Source organism: Lacerta agilis, chromosome 11 (genome assembly GCF_009819535.1).
Source record: "Lacerta agilis isolate rLacAgi1 chromosome 11, rLacAgi1.pri, whole genome shotgun sequence".
Taxonomy (NCBI): Eukaryota; Metazoa; Chordata; class Lepidosauria; order Squamata; family Lacertidae; genus Lacerta; species Lacerta agilis.
In genome coordinates, this window is record NC_046322.1 from 17,721,769 (window position 1) to 17,740,062 (window position 18,294).

An 18,294-nucleotide genomic window follows, 5' to 3' on the forward strand; every position below is an offset into this window, starting at 1 on the left:
CTATAAGGCAGCTGCCTATGTTTGCATTTATGCACCATCTGTAAAAATTTGCAAATCAAGCTGATTTTTTAAAAAAATCCTTAAGTCTTCCGTGGTGTTCTCTTTTCCAATGGAAGGCATATTTGCCTAGCACCACCTCTGGAACTTTTCACAACTCTGGAAAGTTGGAAGCAGGCAACAATACAAATAAACTAAAACCCTGTCAATGCTGTGTTTCTTTTTTCCATAGGCAGCCAACTTTTAATTTAAATTCTAACTCTGCAAAGCCATCCGACTCACTGACTCGTCCTAAGAGACCCCCCCACCCCCACAAGTGTATTTGAAAAACAAAGTGCTACTTTGTTAAGAGAAAGAAGATGCCAGATTTTTAATCCCAGCTGGACAGTAATTCTGGTCACTAAGGCTTTTTTAAGGAAACAAAAGCCAAATAAAATAAAAAAGACATTCAACAAACATGTCACTGAGTGTGACTCATGTCCAACATTTGGTGTAGATGATGCTACAGTTCTCTTACAGAATGGGTTGCTTCCCTGCCCTACTCCCCCCCCCCCTACCCAGTTTTCCCAATGTCAGCATTGTTCAGCTCAGCTGAACAATTCACAAACCCATTACTTTTAAATAACTTTGCAAATTTCAGTCCGATTTTTTCAGGGACTTCATTGGTGGGAATGTTGTTTTTTTATGAGCTGCCGTCTGTATGGCACCAGGAAGTGGGCAGAAAACATCTTCCATACTGGCAAAATGCCTGCCTAAACTTCGTGATGGGGGAAAAGCACAGAAGTTGGATAAAAGCGAAGCAATTGGAAGTTGGCTTTTGCTATGTTAAAGCAGGGATAGTTAAGCTGTTGCCCTTCAAGATGTTGCTGGACTCCCAACTCCCATCACCTGCAGTCACTATGGCCAATGGTCAAGGATGATGGGAGTTGTAGTCCATCAACATCTGGCGAGCCGCAGGTTTTCCATTCCTCCCTGACCTAAAACTTCTCTCCGAAACGTCCTCCATTGCAATCTCTCAGGAAGGCTGAGAGGTTCTTTCCCTGTTCATAGATTCTTATTTCCTCTTCCTCCCAACCAACAACGAACTATTTCAAAGGCCCAACTAGATAGCATCTTATATACCAATAGCAAATTTGTTCTTTGAGTGCCTGTCCTTATATGGCAAAAAAGCACTGCTCACACAAGAGAGGGAGGCAACAGGAGGGTTGAAATAACCCCAAAGTTTGCAGAAGTACGAGGGAGAAAACACTTCTTTTGCAGGCACACTTGGTTGGGACATGAGGTAGGACTTCTCTACTGCAGCACTCAGGTTATAGGACTCCTTCTCTAAAGAGCAGGAGTGGGGAACGTCAGGACCGGGAACCCAATGTAGCCCCTCCAGAATGCTCAGTCTGGCCCATGGAACTCTCCTTAGGCCACATCCTGCTTTGTACCCCAATGTTTTTGCCTTGCACTCTGGTAATGTCTCTTGCTTGGGCTGATGGAGAATAGAAAGGGGTGTGTGAGAGAGCACTAAAAAGGTAAAATTGGCATTTATTGCTGCACTCGCTTTTGCTTCTGACCATTCTCACCTCTTCTTCTCCTTCTTCTCCTTCTTCTTCTATCACTCATAGCTGAGTAAGATTGTCTTCCATAAACACGGCACTCTCACCGCTAGTATGTGGCCCTCAAAAGGTCTCTGGGAAGGGAATGTGGCCCTCAATCTGGAAAAGCTTCCCTACCCCTACTAAAGAGGTTTGTTGGGCTTCCTGCCTTTTAAACAAGCAGACTTCCACCTAGTATTTAGCCAGCAAAAGAGAATAACAACAACAATTAAATCCATTGTCTCTCCTTGGTGATTATGCTTTGCTGTTTTATTCTGTTCTCAGTTTTATTGTATTTTGATTGGTTTCTGTTGTATTACTTTTGTGCTTGGATGTGAGCTGCTTTGGGGGGGGGGTCCTTTTGGGGCCCAAAAAGTAGAATATAAATGATTTTACAAATCTATCAAGCCCTGCACTGAGCAACACGGAGAAAGGGTGGCACACAAATCTAACACAAAAAGTATCAGCAATAAATAATACAAATGTATTGTGCCGAGCCAGACATCAGCTGGAATTTATTTTCAACTCTTTTTTGGAAAAGAAAAGAAAAACAAATTAACACAAGCAGGTACTGTTAAGGTTCCAAGATTTTCTGGCTTATCTTTCAAATCTCTTTGGCAGCTTGAACTTTCCTGTGGAGATCTGAGGGTCATTCCAGTTGTTTTGTGTTCCTATCAGACACCTGTGAAAAGACACACAGTCAGTTAAATCAACTAACCAGAGAATCTTCCGTGCAGGAGTGGCCGGTAGAATGTGAAGAGATCCCCTACATTTGCAATGTCAAAGCAGGCTAGAGGCTTCCAAATAACTTGAGATTGACGCCATAGTCAAAATTCTGCACACGTAAGTTGCCACAGAAGGCAATGTGGGTGGCACTGTGGGTTAAACCACAGAGCCTAGAGCTTGCTGATCAGAAGGTCGGCAGTTTGAATCCCTGCGACGGGGTGAGCTCCTGTTGTTCGATCCCAGCTTCTGCCAACCTAGCAGTTCCAAAGCACGTCAAAGTGCAAGTAGATAAATAGGTACCGCTCCAGTGGGAAGGTAAACGGCATTTCCGTGTGCTGCTCTGGTTCGCCAGAAGCGGCTTAGTCATGCTGGCCACATGACCCAGAAGCTGTACGCCGGCTCCCTCAGCCAATAGAGCGAGATGAGCGCCGCAACCCCAGAGTCATCCGCGACTGGACCTAAAGTTCAGGGGTCCCTTTACCTTTACCTTTAAGTTGCCACAAAGGTCACATCCACTCCACACATTTAAAACACATTCAATGCACATTTAAAACACATGGCTTCCCTCAAAGAACCCCAGGAACTGTAGCTTGGTACGGGTGCTGGGAATTACAGCTCCACAAAGGGAAAACTACAGTTTCCAGAATTCTTTTGGGGAAACCATGTGTGTTGAATGGGCTTTAAATGTACGGTTTCGGTGCAACCTATTTAGTCAGTGGGCATAACTTGTAAGGGCTCTTCGTGTGCAGAGTGGATGGCTCTACCAGGGGGTGCTGTTGACTGCCATCCCTCCCTCCTGCACATGGTTTTCTATTTTTAAAAGCCTACATTGTATGATGTCAGGTAAGGGGCAAGTGACTGGACTGAAATGGCTTGGTGAGCCAAATGGGGAGGCCTGGGAGGTTTCTCCAGAGGCAGGTTTAGGGCAGTGCTACCAGTTTCTCCACACTGGGCGCGGAGCTGAGGGCAGGGCGTTGCAACTATGGCATAATGCAGGCACAGAACAGAAGGTGAGAGGCGGCGGGGGGGGGACACCCACCCACCAAATTTTGGCCTTGCATGGAACTGCTGAAATGTGAAAGACCCAAGTCTGCCCCTGGCTTCATGAGGGAGGCCTATGGGCTCAAGGTTCCCCACTCATGACCTAGAATGTAATTTGTGGTCACCCTGTAGTAATAACAACAATAAAAGTTAAATATTGTGCTAACACAAATGTTCTGTCAACACAAGTATTTCTGATTGCCCAGTGGAACAATCTTACCTCTCCTCTTGCGTGCTGATCTGGGGGTTCTCCTGCCCCACCCAAATTGGACTTCTGTTTATTACACCCACTGAGTAACTACAAACCTGCTTTGGGTCTTCTACACCATTATTTAATGTCAGCAGCACAATAGCCCGTTTCCGAGTCAGCTCCTGCACAGTCCTTGCCCCCGTGAGCCTCAGGGTTATTGCACTGTCTTCTCCGAGTGCGTTCTCCTTGAGCACATGCCGACCAGGTAGACCAGCAGCTCCAGCCGCCATCGGTGCCAGTCGAGACTGAATTAAAGATTGGAGTGGAAAATATTTTGAGTCTAACATCAAAACACAAAAAACAAACCAACTTGCATTGCAGTTACTTTGATATTGAAGTTACAGGTAGGTAGCCGTGTTGGTCTGCCATGGTCAAAACAAAACAAAATAAAAAATTCCTTCCAGTAGCACCTTAGAGACCAACTAAGTTTGTTCTTGGTGTGAGCCTTCGTGTGCATGCACACTTCTTCAGATACACTGAAACAGAAGTCACCAGACCCTTATATATAGTGAGAGAGTGGGGAGGGGTATTACTCAGAAGGGTGATGGGAATGGGTGATTCCCACCGCCCTTCTGACCATCAGCCAATCACCCATTCCCACCACCCTTCTGAGTAATACCCCTCCTCACTCTCTCACTATATATAAGGGTCTGGTGACTTCTGTTTCAGTGTATCTAAAGAAGTGTGCATGCACATGAAAGCTCATACCAAGAACTAACTTAGTTGTTCTCTAAGGTGCTACTGGAAGGAATTTTTTATTTTATTTTGTTTCGATATTGAAGTAACTGCCTTCGTGTCTGTAAGCCCAAATGGTCACTCAGGGTGCAATTTGGAATAGGGGTGTTTCTTAGGTGGATAGGGGAAATCTCTGCTTCCACAGAACAGCTCCAAAGCAATAGGACAGGGTGTCGCTTTAAGTGAAGGGCTGGGCAGGAGAAGAATGCTTAACCCTTCCCACCACTTGTTCCTTTCCCCCACAACTCCTCCCTCAGGGCTCTTTTCTACCTGACATAATGGCCAACGTCTCTGGAACCCCAACTTCTCTGCTATAGATTGTGCCCCAACCTCTGCAGTTTTCCACCAGTTTGGTAGAGTTTCTTGGTTCCAGGTTTAGAGATGTGAAGGCCCAGAGAATATCTTGGTGAAAACTATATTCTTCATAACACCTGCTTTTCTATGCAAAGGGTTTTTTTTTTGCAGCTGTATTAAACTGTGCAATTCCACTACCCCGCATCTTAAGTGGCATCGTCCAGGAACAATTCCATCGCTGTTCATATGAGCAAAGCCCTAGTACTGGGTTAGGTGGGATAATGGCTTTATCTTCGCAGCTCACTTGTCCTGAATAGAATACGGAAATAAACCCTAAATTCTTGATCTACTGCTGACCTGGTGAAAAAGCCGATGTGGGTATCTGGCAGGCTTCTCCCTTGAAGTAAGGGGGGCATCCGCATTCACACCTTCCGTTCAACAGCATGACAGTGCCACCATTTTGACAGGGCTGGCATTTGCAAACACTATATTCAGCAACGTAGTCCTCCACAGCTCTGTCGAGATTCTGCCTCTTTACGGTGGCGTCGGGTATCGTCACCGGTATGAGAGTAGAAATTGGGTACGGCTGCAGAGAAATGCAGATACCTTAATCCAGCTTGTTACAGCAGTGGTACTCTTTGCACAAGCATGATCTAAGTTTCCCTGACATTTGTGATAGCCACCTCTTAGCTACACAGAGCGCATCTTTCTGCTCATCCCACTCCCCCCCCTTAAGGAATTTGCTGCCACCAGATGAAAGGGGGGTGGGAATTATATCTGCAAGGCTGCCCTTTATCCACCAGCCCCCAAACTTTCCTGGGGTCTCCTTGAAGCTTCTTACGGTAGCATAGGTTATTGGGGAATGTTAAAATAAAATAAAATAAAATAAATTTATAACCCACCCACGTGGCTGGGTTTCTCCAGCCACTCTGGGAGGCTCCCAACAGAATATTAAAAACACAATAAAACAGCAGACATTAAAAACTCCCCATACAGGTCAGGAAGGGGCCATACAGGTTTATGAAACAAGTAAAGACACAAAAATAGGGAGTTTTAAGAAAGATGTATGCCATGCAAAAGTTGCAGAATACCAGCTTACTCCCTTTGAAGCAAAACACACACACACAAAATAGACTAATAAGCTATCTGTTTTCTCTGAACGTAAACAGTTCCTCACCTCAACAGATTAGAAGCTTATTTCAAGTAATAGCCCTTCCTTGGGCATATTGTCACCCCTGGGAAAACATGTGGTTTAGTGCTGAATCGGAACAAATGGTCATTGGATTTTTCCATAGATTGCTGTTTGTTCTGATTTAGCGCTGATCTGATTTAGAAAGTGTGGGCCAAGTGCAAAACTACAAGCTGAGCTTTCAAGGAATGCGGTAAGCTGAGATGCAGACAAGTCTCCTTCTTTTCCAACTTTCTCTCACACACTTCCCTGGCTTTTCTTTATCACTCTTAGAGCCACCTTGATCTGCTTCCCACCAGGCTGGCCACCTATTGATACAGACGTCCTTTACCAAGCACAGGCTTAGCAAACACCACCGGCGCCTGGGGCGGACCAAAGTTGTTGAGCTCTTTTGGGGAAATAAAAGTTGAATCCCACCCAGTAGGCAACAGAAAGAGATGCGACCTTCCCCATATTCACAGCGGAGCTCCCTGCCTTAGCATTTTAGCCTCGCGGATATAGCTAGTTAATGCCATAACCCCCAATGAAGAAAGGGGAAAGATATGCATTTTCATTCAATACACAGCATTCCAAACAAATGACCCATAGCTCAGTCAGTAAAGCATGAGACTCTTAATCTCAGGGTTGGGGATTTGAGCCACACCTTGGGCCAAAGATTCCTGCATTACATTTGATTCTAAAGCCCAGGAAGATTTACTTCCTCATGTAATACACCAGTGATGTCCAACCGGTCGATCGCAATCTATAGGTCGATTGCCTGTGTGATCTTGGTAGACCGCGCTTGATCCTGGTCGATCTCAGGGACATTACTGCCTGTGCTAGGTCCCTGACATTTTGACCTAAGGAACTTAGTCGCTCTCGGCCAACCGTCTGAAGATGCACATGCCAGTGGTGCTTGTGGTCAAAAGCAGATGTTGCTGCACACACACACTCTTACATGTGCACCCAGCACATTGCACACAAACCAAGGCACTTGGTCACCAAATGCAGCGGATCAATGCAGATCAAGCGGAGGAGGAATGGCGTTTATTACCCCTCCCTGCTCATAAAATAATAGATGTGAAGAAAAGGGAAGGGATGAGCCACGTCTGCTCTCCCGCTTATCAATATGCGCATCAGTTTAGGAAGGAAACCCTCTTACTTCATATTGTATCACTGCGGGAGCATCAGGGAGCGTTGCTGCCCACTGGACATAGTCTTCCACGTCAACGACACTGTGACCTCGCGACAGCTTTTCCTTCAGCCTAACTAGAACTTCACTCTTCCCCCCATGAACGAGAGATATGACATCGTGGATAATTCCGCTTTTTGCGGTGTTGCCCTCTGCAGAGGAAAGAAACAGGAAAAGGATGGACCAAGGTCCCTTGGGATGTTGTCTCACCATCATTCTGACCTATGCAGACAAACACCTGGAAAGGCCCAGAACAACAAGAAAATCCCCCCTTTTGCCAAATTCATGACAACATATGTACTGTGGGACACTCAAATCTGTGTTACTGTGCAATCTCCTTTTTCAAATGTCTTTTTAAAAAATGTATTTGATTAAATTCCCACAAATTTCACATTAATGTTTCAATACATAATAAATGTTCATTTGGTTTTATTGACTTCCCACCCCATTTTCTATGGTGGTTTATTTTTTATTCCACCCCTTTGCTGCACCCTATCTTCCCTCTTTTATATCACAAGCATAATACAATAAATCTCTGGTTCTTTCTGTTGCTCATAGTTCAAATCCTGCTCGCGAATTCATAATATTGTAATATTTCTTTAATCCAATATTAATATTGGATTATCATATTTCTTTAATCTAAAAAGGGCTTCCATTGTTAAGTTACAGGTGGGTAGCCGTGTTGGTCTGCCATAGTCAAAACAAAATCGAAAATTCTTTCTAGTAGCACCTTAGAGACCAACTGAGTTTGTTCCTGGTATGAGCTTTCGTGTGCATGCACACGAAAGCTCATACCAGGAACAAACTCAGTTGGTCTCTAAGGTGCTACTAGAAAGAATTTTCGATTTTGTTTTTCCATTGTTAAGTTCTCTTATTTTAGCTGTTAACTTTGCTGATTCAGCATAGTGCATCACTTTACTTACTCATCTTTTAAAATTCTTTTGGAATGGATGATGTAAAGATAAAAGAGTGCTGAAAGTGCACCCCCTTGCCACAGGGCTATATTATGCCACCTTTGCAACAGGGGCACATTTGCCATCGCCAATGCTAGCTTGGACATGAAATTTTCAGAAGAGGGTGTACCAAATATATAGCTCCCCTTTTTGTGTATTTTCAACATAAATCTTTAAATATATGGATATATTTACCATTTCTGATCTTGTTACTTTTGCAGTCAACTACTTTGTCGTTAAGTTTGACTTCAAATGTGCCAGCTGTTAAACCAAAATCTGTATTGTAACCCAGGCAAGCTTTTACGTCTTCGACGGTGACTCCTGCAAACCGAGTTAAAAACAGACATTCAATAAAAGATGGAAGGAGGGAAAGGCTCATTAACAAATTTCCTGAACCATGAAATTATATTTGGAAAGGCAATCAAGTTGTACCCATAATAAAAGCAGCAAAGACTTTTTAGTTTTCATTTATGGGTGATATCCAGTCATATCATAACGACTAATGCCACATTTTTTAATGTTTTTCTCGCCTCCTGTCTTTAGATAACATTAGTCACAATTTTGCAATTGAGGACTAGTTTAATATGCATAGCTGCCAACTTTCCCCATTTTTAAAGGGAAATTCCCTTATTCCGAATAGGATTCCTCGCAAGAAAAGGGAAAAGTTGACAGCTATGCTAATATAAGAGTTTACAGTTCTTGTGATGGAAATTCCAGCTTTGCTAATACATCAAAGGTAACACCAGCTGGTTTCTCTTACAAGCAGTGACTTTGCTTTAGGTTGTACAAACAGATCAATAATCACTTATCGGTTTTAGATTGTTCTTTTTGTGATAGTTTATTGCCATAGATATTGGTTTTGTAAAAGTATGTTTGCTACTTTTTAAATTGTTTTGTCCATAGTTCAGTATTATTATCAGATAGGGTAGCACCCAGCCTGAATTGGATCGGAGTATAGCCTCTGAAATTAATGAAACAGTTCCTACCTTCACTTCTCATTGTTTGGTTGTCCAGTACATACACTAGTTCATATTTCCCGCCAACCGTTCCCTTCTGTGCAAAATGAGTTCCGTGCATTTCCAAAAATTTAAAATATTCTCCCTTGTCGTATGCACTGGGCAGATATTTTACATCTTCGAGGAACGTGTCGGTCAGGCGGACGTCACGCCTTCGCATTTGAAAGGTTCCCAGTTGGATGTTTCCTTTCACGTGAAAAAATGTTTGATGCTGTAATGCAGAACAACAGGGTTAACCTTCTGCCAGTGGGAAAACGAGAGGACCAGATGTTCTCCCATCTCTAGGGTGACAATGTGCCCTACATTATGGAGGGAAGTCTTCCGTTTGATGGCATGCTCCCTTTGGAAAGGATTCCAAGCACTATTGTTCCGCAAGTGGGTTAACTTGTCGGGGGCTTGACTCCTTGTCAAAATTAAAACCCGCAGTGCTCAATAAGGGTACCATGTTAGAATGCTGCCCCAGAAGTCACACCCACCAACCATCCCTCTTTGGCTTTTCTCTTTAAAGCAGAACAGTTGGAGAAGAAGAAGAAGAGGAGGAGTTTGGATTTGATATCCTACTTTATCACTACCCGAAGGAGTCTCAAAGCGGCTAACATTCTCCTTTCCCTTCCTCCCCCACAACAAACACTCTGTGGGGTGAGTGGGGCTGAGAGACTTCAGAGAAGTGTGACTAGCCCAAGGTCACCCAGCAGCTGCATGTGGAGTAGCGGAGACGCGAACCCGGTTCACCAGATTACAAGCTTTACTGCCTCCTCACATAAAAGGACCTGGATCCTGCAATCGCCATCTGAGGCCTTTCTTCATGTGCCTCCTCTATGAGAGGTCCAGAGCACAGCAACACGAGAGCAGGCCTTTTCTGTGGTGGCTCCCCACTTGTGGAATGTTCTCCCCAGGGAGGCTCACCTGGCACCTTCTTTACATATCTTTAGGTGCCAAGTGAAAATGTTCCTCTTCTCCCAGGTCTTTGGCCAATTAAAGAAACTACGGCCTTTTAAACTGTACGTGTATGGCATGGGTAGGCAAACTAAGGCCTGGGGGCCGGATCCGGCCCAATCACCTTCTGAATCCAGCCTGTGGACGGTCCGGGAATCAGCATGTTTTTACATGAGTAGAATGTGTCCTTTTATTTAAAATGCATCTCTGGGTTATTTGTGGGGCATAGGAATTCGTTCACCCCCCTAAAATATACGGTAGTCCGGCCCCCCACAAGGTCTGAGGGACAGTGGACCGGCCCCCTTCTGAAAACGTTTGCTGACCCCTGGACTGTATGGGTTATTGTTTTCATTTCTTATTATGGTATGTATTTTTACAGTGGTACCTCGATTTATGAATTTAATCCGTTCTGAATGCACATTTGTAGGTCGAAAAATTCATACGTCGAAAAAAGCGATTTCCCCATAGGAATGCATTGGAAACGAAAAATTCAAAAAAATTCGTAAGTCGAGTAAACCACATCTAAAATTCGTAAGTCGAGTAAACCCCATCTAAAACCGCCAACGGATGTCCTTCCGATGTTGCAAAATTTGTAGGCGTGCGGGCACTTTTTTTATTCGTAAGTCGAAAAATTCGTATGTTGAGTAATTCGTAAGTCGAGGTACCACTGTATATTGGAAATCACCCTGTGATCTTCGGATGAAGGGTTGTATAGAAATTAAATATTGCCTGGTGAAGCTTCACCAGTGAATTCCTGCCTGCTCTACAGTTATCAAAGGCCAAAGTGGCAGGGGATTTGTTTTAATTAGACAATTTTGCTGAGGTTGATGGAAACCTCAACAACTTTCACATTATTCCTCATTCAAGAGTCATTGGTGTATATGCAAACATGCCTCTGGAAAGGACTCTAAACATATTCCTAAGCATCACAAAACTTAGTGTCAATGGACCCCTCACCTAGAGGATTTAGAACCACATGGACTAACTCAAAAAACTTTGCATACATATCCAAGGAGAATGAAACAAAAATGAATGTGGGAACAGCTCCTCCCCTTGAAACATTTTTAGGCCCCTCAAACTATTAGGGGAGATTAGCATCCACACCATAGGTTGGAGGGACTTGGAACCTACCAAGGTACTAACTTGAATAAAATATTGGGGGAGCCCAGGTAAGCCCTGTGCACATAACTGATCACAAGATGCAGTGCATCTGAATGGCAATGCCCATCAACTTTGGGGGTGCCCAGCCCCCTCAAATAATTTAATGGAGGAGCTTGGAGGGAACTCGGCTCCGAGGAGTTGTCTCCTATGAAACCTACTCTGTCTGATTGGGAGCAATGAGACAGTAAAGTAGATAGGTCACACAATACCCCAAAACAAACATTTTTTTTTTAAAAAAAAGAATATTAAGTTTATATAAAAGTTTTTTCAATATAAAATCTGTATTAAAAAGTAGGCAAGGCTACCAGTAACTTTTTAATGGCAAAATGTAGGTACTATATTCTACCTAGCTCTATTTCCTGGGACTCTTTAAGCTAGACCTGTGGTTTGATTGTTTTGATTGTTTCATTGTGTCTCCTTTTTAAAGAAAGTCTGTTTTTATTGCTTTTTAAATAAATATTTTACACTGTTAAGGCAGTGTTTTTCAACCACTGTTCCTGGTGTGCCGTGGGAAAATTACTTTATATATAGTCAATATAGGCACAGAGTTAAATTTTTTAACATTTTCTAATGGTGGTGTGCCTCGTGATTTTTTTCATGAAACAAGTGTGCCTTTGCCCAAAAATGGTTGAAAACCACTGTGTTAAGGAAAACACACACAAACATATCTTAAGCCGTATACAGTGGTACCTTGGTTTTCGAACGTCTCCATTGACGAACATTTCGGTTTTCGAAGGCCGTGAACCCGGAAGTAAATGCTTTGGTTTTTGAACACACCCCGGTAGTCGAACATGCCACACGGCTTCCGCTGAGTGCAAGATCCTGAGGCCTAGCTGTCGGTTACTGAGTTTTCGGTTTTCGAACATTTCAGAACTTGAACGGTCTTCCGGAAAGGATTACTTTGGAAAACCAAGGTACCACTGTACAAGTTTGGCTAAATAAATAAATAAATAAATAAAACACTCCTAACAGCATGCTAATATCAAGTCCCCAAAATAACACAGAAGGGCTCTCCATTTTTGGTTTGTTTGTTTGTTTAGGATAGCTTACCTTTCCTTTAGAATCCTTTAAGAAATTATGTAGAGTTTCATTGGTGGATGCGTCTGTGTTCGTGCTCAAACTGAAGCCGACGGATGTGCCATTTTCTATCTCTGTAGGCGTCAATTTGAGAGAAAAGCTAGACTGAGCAGACCTATGCCTTTCGCTGAACATTTCCCTTACCGCCGTCACCTGGTCCTCGTAGACTTCATTTCTAAATCTTTTGTCTCCTTTTGTCTTAGAAAGAAAGAAAAATAATAATGATGTGTCGGAGATCTCATTTCATGTGAAAGTGACCCTTCCGAGTTTGTAAACTGTTTTGATCCCATTGCAGAGTTGTGTATGCAAGAGTGTGGTTATCACAGCCTTAGAGCTCGGCAAAGTTGTTCCTGCCCCCTGGGTGTGGTCACAGCTCCACCCCCTTCCCAGCTCTTCACATCAGCACAGCTTCATTAGTATCAGATTTATTTCTGTTTGTGTATGCACCAGGAGGGGGGTTGACATGGCAGGGATGGCTTTACTTTAGGCAAAGGTGCTCACCCCTTTGTTTAAATTTCATTTCATAAAATGCACATACCGCTCGGTTGTGGAAAACCTCAAAGCGGTTTACAAAAAAACAATAAAACACAGTATTATTAGTAAACAACAACAACAATTTTTAAAATAAAAATATTTTAAAAAGCAATGGCTTCAGGACTCCAGTCAGTGCAAAACATCAGACTGTAGCATTTTACAACAATGTAGAGGAGGCATCTGCATTTTGGATAAAGCTACGTGAGCATGGAGTCAAATGCACACTCTCCACTTTGCGCAAAGGGGCTTACGTCATAATTGAGCACAGCAACATTCCATGGCTTGCGATAGTATATTCCAGTATTCCCGTCGCGGACTCTGTCGCAGACTCCGTTGTAAAACTCATTGTAAAATGGGCTTTCCTTCGGTTCCATGCCCAGAATGTTGACACTGCAACAACATCGCAGAACAAACTAGGGTCTTCCAGGATCTTAGTCACTTAAAACTGCCGTCCTGCTATACCATTAAAATATACAGTCGTACCTTGGTTGACGAACGCCTTGCGACTTGAATGTTTTGGCTCCCAAATGCCGCAAAGCCGGAAGTGACTGTTCCGGTTTGTGAACGTTCTTTGGAACCCGAATGCCCAACACAGCTTACACAGCTTATGATTGGCTTCAGAACTTCCCAGAACTTACCCACGGCCAGCTGTTCTTCCAACCTCTGATACATCAATTATACGGTCACGGCAGGGTGCACGAGGATCACCTTCGCAATTGTCTTCGTCGGAGAAGTCTCCACAGTCATCTTCTGTATTACACACCAACCTTTTCTTTATACAGTGTCCTAAGTGTAGAATGAGGAACAGTATCTCTAGCTGTTAAACAGTTCTTACTGCTCTCAGTCTTTTGGCTTGAACCAAACCTAGTTGGGTCCCCCCCCCCAGTGCCACTGGTGGATTTTTTTTACCATAAAGGAAATGGAAACCTGCTTTACCCTTTCAACATTTAAAAAATTGTCACTGTGAAAATGTAGACATTAAACAAATACAACCACACACAGATATGTATAATTGTCCTTTGATCCTTGGATGAAGGGTGGTATAGAAATTAATATATTTAATAATAATAATAATAATAATAATAATAATAATAATAATAATAAGACAATATCATGATTAGGAGTGACAACCAAAGCAGCAAGAATGTACAATACCAATTTAGGGAACTATGAGCTAATTTTCATGATACTTGATTCCAGGGGGTGGGGGGATTGTTTGTGGGAGTGAAATGACAACATTTGGGGTGGTATACCAACATACAATTCTTTCCTTCAGTTTGCATGGGGGTGGATTTGCTAAAATTTGGAAAAACCAATAAAAACATTGACTGTTGCGTGGCACTACGTTCTCTGGTGCGAATGATTAGGGCAACATTGGTCAAAAAGCTGCAACTATACAACACACTAGGTGTGAGAGGAATGTTAGAAAACAGAACAGAAGCACTGGTATTATAATCAGGAAAATGAGCATGACATTTCCCATGTCTGAATGTGCCCAGGACCTTTTGCCTGATACCTAAAGGGTAGTATAGTGGGCACCAGGTGAATGCATAAGAGTATTTCAGAGAGCTAACTAAATCCTGACAAGATGGTGGTCTTGCAGAAGGATGGTTCCTATTTCCTGGAACTGAGCAATTCATTTGTTCTATGCTGGCTGCTCTCCCCTTGAAAGAGCAGGTACTTGGCAATCCATATTTGCTGGTGCTTTTCTGCATGTTATCTGTGGAGGCTGGTTTTTTTTTTAAAGTTTCATGTATTGATTTGCTCTAAATTTAGATGGCTCTTGTTTTCAAAGATTTTGCAATGTTTCTAAACTTGACAGTAAGTCGCCTAGAGACTGCCTTGTGTTAGGCAACTAACGATATCCAATACAATCCACCGTGGGAATCGGTATCAAAGAATAATGCAAAAGAACGGCATACCATTTTCACACATGAAGTCATTGCCACAATCTGGTTGCTCTTCAGGGCAGGGGGCGTCTGGCTGGCAGAACTGTCTGTCTCCCAGAGCTTCGAAACACGGCTTGCCTCCATATTGTCCGAACCTCACAACACTCCTCGAGCGATACTTTAGAAAAGAAAGGAAGAATTACAGGTGCTCAAAAGGACTGGTGTGGCTGTGCAGCCACGAAATGATGTACATTCTTTGCACATGCCAAATAACTTTGACGGAAACTAAGCGGGAGGTTGGGGGGGGGGAATTGTGCACCAAATTAACGGGAGGCCTACTCATTGCACCTCCACAATGAAGTCTCCATTCTTTTCTGCTTTGAGCAGGCAGACATTGAAAATGCTTTAGTTTTATGGTTGAACAACAACAAAAAAGCCTGCTATATCTAAGAAACAAATAACAATTGGGAAGAGTGGTGGTAGATGCTTTTCTTATTTTAAAGTCATTTGTTGTGTTCTGATCAAAAGGCATGTCTGGTTCGAAAATAAGAAATGACTACTTTGTCTACAATGCTAATATATCCAGGAATGCCTGAAGACATTTTGCTGCTTAAAGCAAAGGACAAGATGGAACCCTGCCCTCACATTCCACATTCAGAAGTCCACTACATTTCTGAGCACAACTCAAAGTGTTGGTGCTGACCTTCAAAGCCCTAAACGGCCTCAGCCCAGTATACCTGAAGGAGCGTCTCCACCCACATTGTTCAGCACTGAGGTCCAGCTCCAAGGGCCTTCTGGCTGTTCCCTCACTGCAAGAAGTGAGGTTACAGAGAACCAGGCAGAGGGCCTTCTCGGTAGTGGCGCCTGCCCTGTGGAACGCCCTCCCATCAGATGTTAAGGAGATAAAGAACTACAGAACTTTTAGAAGACATCTGAAGGCAGCTCTGTATCAGGAAGTTTTTAATGTTTGATGTTTTATCACGTTTTTAATATTCTGTTGGGAGCCGACCAGAATGGCTGGGGAAACCCAGCCAGATGGGCGGGGTATAAATAATAAATTTATTATTATTATTATTATTATTATTATTATTATTATTATTATTATACTAGCAGTTGAATTTTACTTCAACAGTGGCAAAGAAACAGTGTCCTTTGCCATAGTTGAGGGCAGCAGACCAGCTCAAGGAGCACAAGGCAAACTTCCCTACCACTACCTGTTACTCAGTTTTTGATGCCTGAGATAGCTGCCTCACCCCGCCTAACGGTAGGGCTGTAGGAACATCCAGTATGCAGAGTGTTGTACCTTCTAAAAGTATAGTGCAGTGCGCCAGTAGGTGGCACTCTTTGTGCTACAATCCACCAAATATACGCTGACTACATTGCCGGATAATTTGAGGATAGGACCGGAGCGTTAAGTTTGCATCACAGAGTCTAAACCCCTGCGTTGAAATAAAATTATCAACAGCCTTAATAATTTGTACCTTACTGTTGTTCTGATTCGGATTATGGATGATGCCACTAAGTCCATCATTAGCCAGTGGCTCTACAAAGTCAGAAAACCAAACAAGCTACCCCCTGCCCCCCCCCCCCAAAGTCATGAACATTTACTGTCAGGAGTTTGGATTTACTGAGTCACTTCTGGATTGAGCTAAGCAGAGCCATCACCAATTATGACAGAACACAATGTGAACTGGAGCTCCACAAAGTGTGCCATTGCCAGAGGTCTGGGCAAATTCAAATTCATGGAGGATAAGGCTATCAATGGCAACAACTGGTTGCCATTGATACTGAATCCCAGGGGCTGGAAATTGCACGAGGGGAGAGTGCTCTTGTGCTGGGGTGCTGCTTGAGGGTTTCCTGCAGGCATCTGAGTGGCCACTGTGAGAACAGGATGCTGGGCTGGGGGGGGGGCACTGCCCTGATCCTCAGGCTAATCTTACATTCTTATCCCTAAAGCACATTGTTGTTGTTTCAAACAAAAGCCTCCTGAGCTAACTATCAGTCACAAAGCCAAGACTTACTCTTTCCTTGGCACATGCATTGCACGGTCCCCATTCGCTCCAGCGGCTCAGCAAGCAATCGATGGGCCTGACGTCCGCTTCTCTTTGCTCTCTTGGTATAGAACAACAAGATGCTTTTATGCAGTACTATTCAGTAAACTAAAAATCAAAAGCAATGTTATTGGGGAAGGGGGGAAAATAGGCCCCCTTCACTTAATACTAGGGAAAAGACATCACCAAAAGAGAAAAGGGACATACTGTAGGCCAGGCATGTCCAACAGGTAGATCGTGATCTACTGGTAGATCACTGGACGTCTGTGGTAGATCACTGGCTCCCCCCAAAGAAGCTCAGCAACTTTGGCACCCCTAAAAAAGCTCTACATCTTTGCCCTGAAGCCCCCCAAACGGCTTTCCTTCCTAAAGAAAGCTTAACTTTGACCCAACCCCCCCAAAACATGGATGGCATTCCTTCTTTAAAAAAGCTCAGCAACCTCGACCTGAACCCCCCAAAAGGGGGTAGATCACTGCCAGTTTTTAACTCTGTGAGCAGACTGCAGTCTCTTGGAAGTTGGCCACCCCTGCTGTAGGCCTATATTTACATATGCTGATTTTTATGGGCACAGAGGCAAAGGCAGAAATATTTACAGCCCATCTTGGTATAGTGACCCTGGAAGCCTGTGACCCTGAGGTGACTTGGCCCCTTCTCAGTCCCCTCTCCACGCACTCACCGCTGATGGAGAACTTTAAGGTCCTTGCTCTACTTTCTGATGATGCTTCTATCTTTAAAACTAGACTGGGCAGTCCAAAATACAGGACTTTTTTTTTCATCCCAAGAGCTGTGTTCCCTCCTGGGAAACCTTACAGTGGATCTTCCTTTCGTGTTTGAACTGGAAGCCACTCCCACTGAATTCACTGGTGACGATTACAATCCATGCAAATGCAGAACTGCGGTCGCATATACTACTACCTTGATGCTGAAATTGGAAATCATTCGGATTCGCTATCCTCAGGCTCCAAAGAGAAATCAGAGCAAATTCTACATTTGCTGTGGGAAATGCGACGCAGGTTTATTTTATTTATGTATTCATTTTAAAGTCCACTTACCTTTTCCTCCCTGGTGAGGCAAAGCTATTTGCTCCTAAGATGCACAGCGCCGCTATAAGAGGCAGTAAGGTTTTCATGGTGCTGCTGACTGCGACACCAAAACCGTAGCACCCAAACGGGAAGCTTTTTGTCCTTTCCTTTTTGTTATTGATTAGCAGAAAAACAAACAAAAACCCGTGCCAAAAGGAGGCAGAGCCTGCTGCTGACTTTCGGGAAGCACTCCGGAGTTCGTTGACAGCGAAAAATTTGGAAAATCAGCTGGCCTGGGCATTCCCCAGGCAGAGAGAAGGGTAGAAGAGAAAGCCCAGACACCTCTCCTTCCTCTCTCCAATTCCACGCATTACACAATAGGGCGGTAGCTCAGGGTCAGAGCGTCTGCTTTGCATACAGAGGGTCCTGGGTTCAGTTCCTGGCATCTCCAGGTAGGGCTGGGAATTCCCTGCATCCAAAAACCTGCAGACCCACAACCTATAAGTCAGCCTGGACAATATGGAGCTGGGTGGACAATATGGCCAACTATCGCCCAGTCTCAAATCTACCATTCTTGGGCAAGGTGATTGAGAGGGTGGTTGCTGAACAACTCCAGGCACGCCTGGAAGAAGCGGACCATTTGGATCCCTTCCAATCGGGATTCAGGC

At 43.8% G+C, this 18,294-nt stretch overlaps 1 protein-coding gene across 1 annotated transcript; it reads right to left on the reverse strand.

Annotated features, from left to right (window-relative positions):
* Positions 1-2,246: 2,246 nt before the first annotated feature.
* C9 (complement C9) lies at positions 2,247-17,761 on the reverse strand. The gene is made up of 12 exons (XM_033164480.1): positions 17,657-17,761; positions 16,574-16,664; positions 14,586-14,730; positions 13,302-13,449; positions 12,915-13,053; positions 12,103-12,327; positions 8,926-9,166; positions 8,135-8,260; positions 6,957-7,138; positions 4,984-5,212; positions 3,654-3,842; positions 2,247-2,262 (listed from the first exon to the last, which is right to left on the reverse strand). Exons 1-11 carry the CDS (start codon positions 17,731-17,733, stop codon positions 3,676-3,678), a joined length of 1,770 nt encoding a protein of 589 aa, XP_033020371.1. The 5' UTR covers positions 17,734-17,761; the 3' UTR covers positions 2,247-2,262; positions 3,654-3,675.
* Between the last annotated feature and the right edge of the window lie 533 nt (positions 17,762-18,294).

What these genes read in the sequence shown, in the direction of transcription:
- C9 (XM_033164480.1), bottom strand. Translation starts at nt 17,733, where the DNA reads ATGAAAACCTTACTGCCTCTTATAGCGGCGCTGTGCATCTTAGGAGCA. An exon ending in ATGCATGTGCCAAGGAAAGA is followed by an intron (nt 14,731 to 16,573) that starts GTAAGTCTTGGC and finishes TCTTTTCTAAAG; the next exon opens with TATCGCTCGAGGAGTGTTGT. An exon ending in TGACTTCATGTGTGAAAATG is followed by an intron (nt 13,450 to 14,585) that starts GTATGCCGTTCT and finishes TTCTACACTTAG; the next exon opens with GACACTGTATAAAGAAAAGG.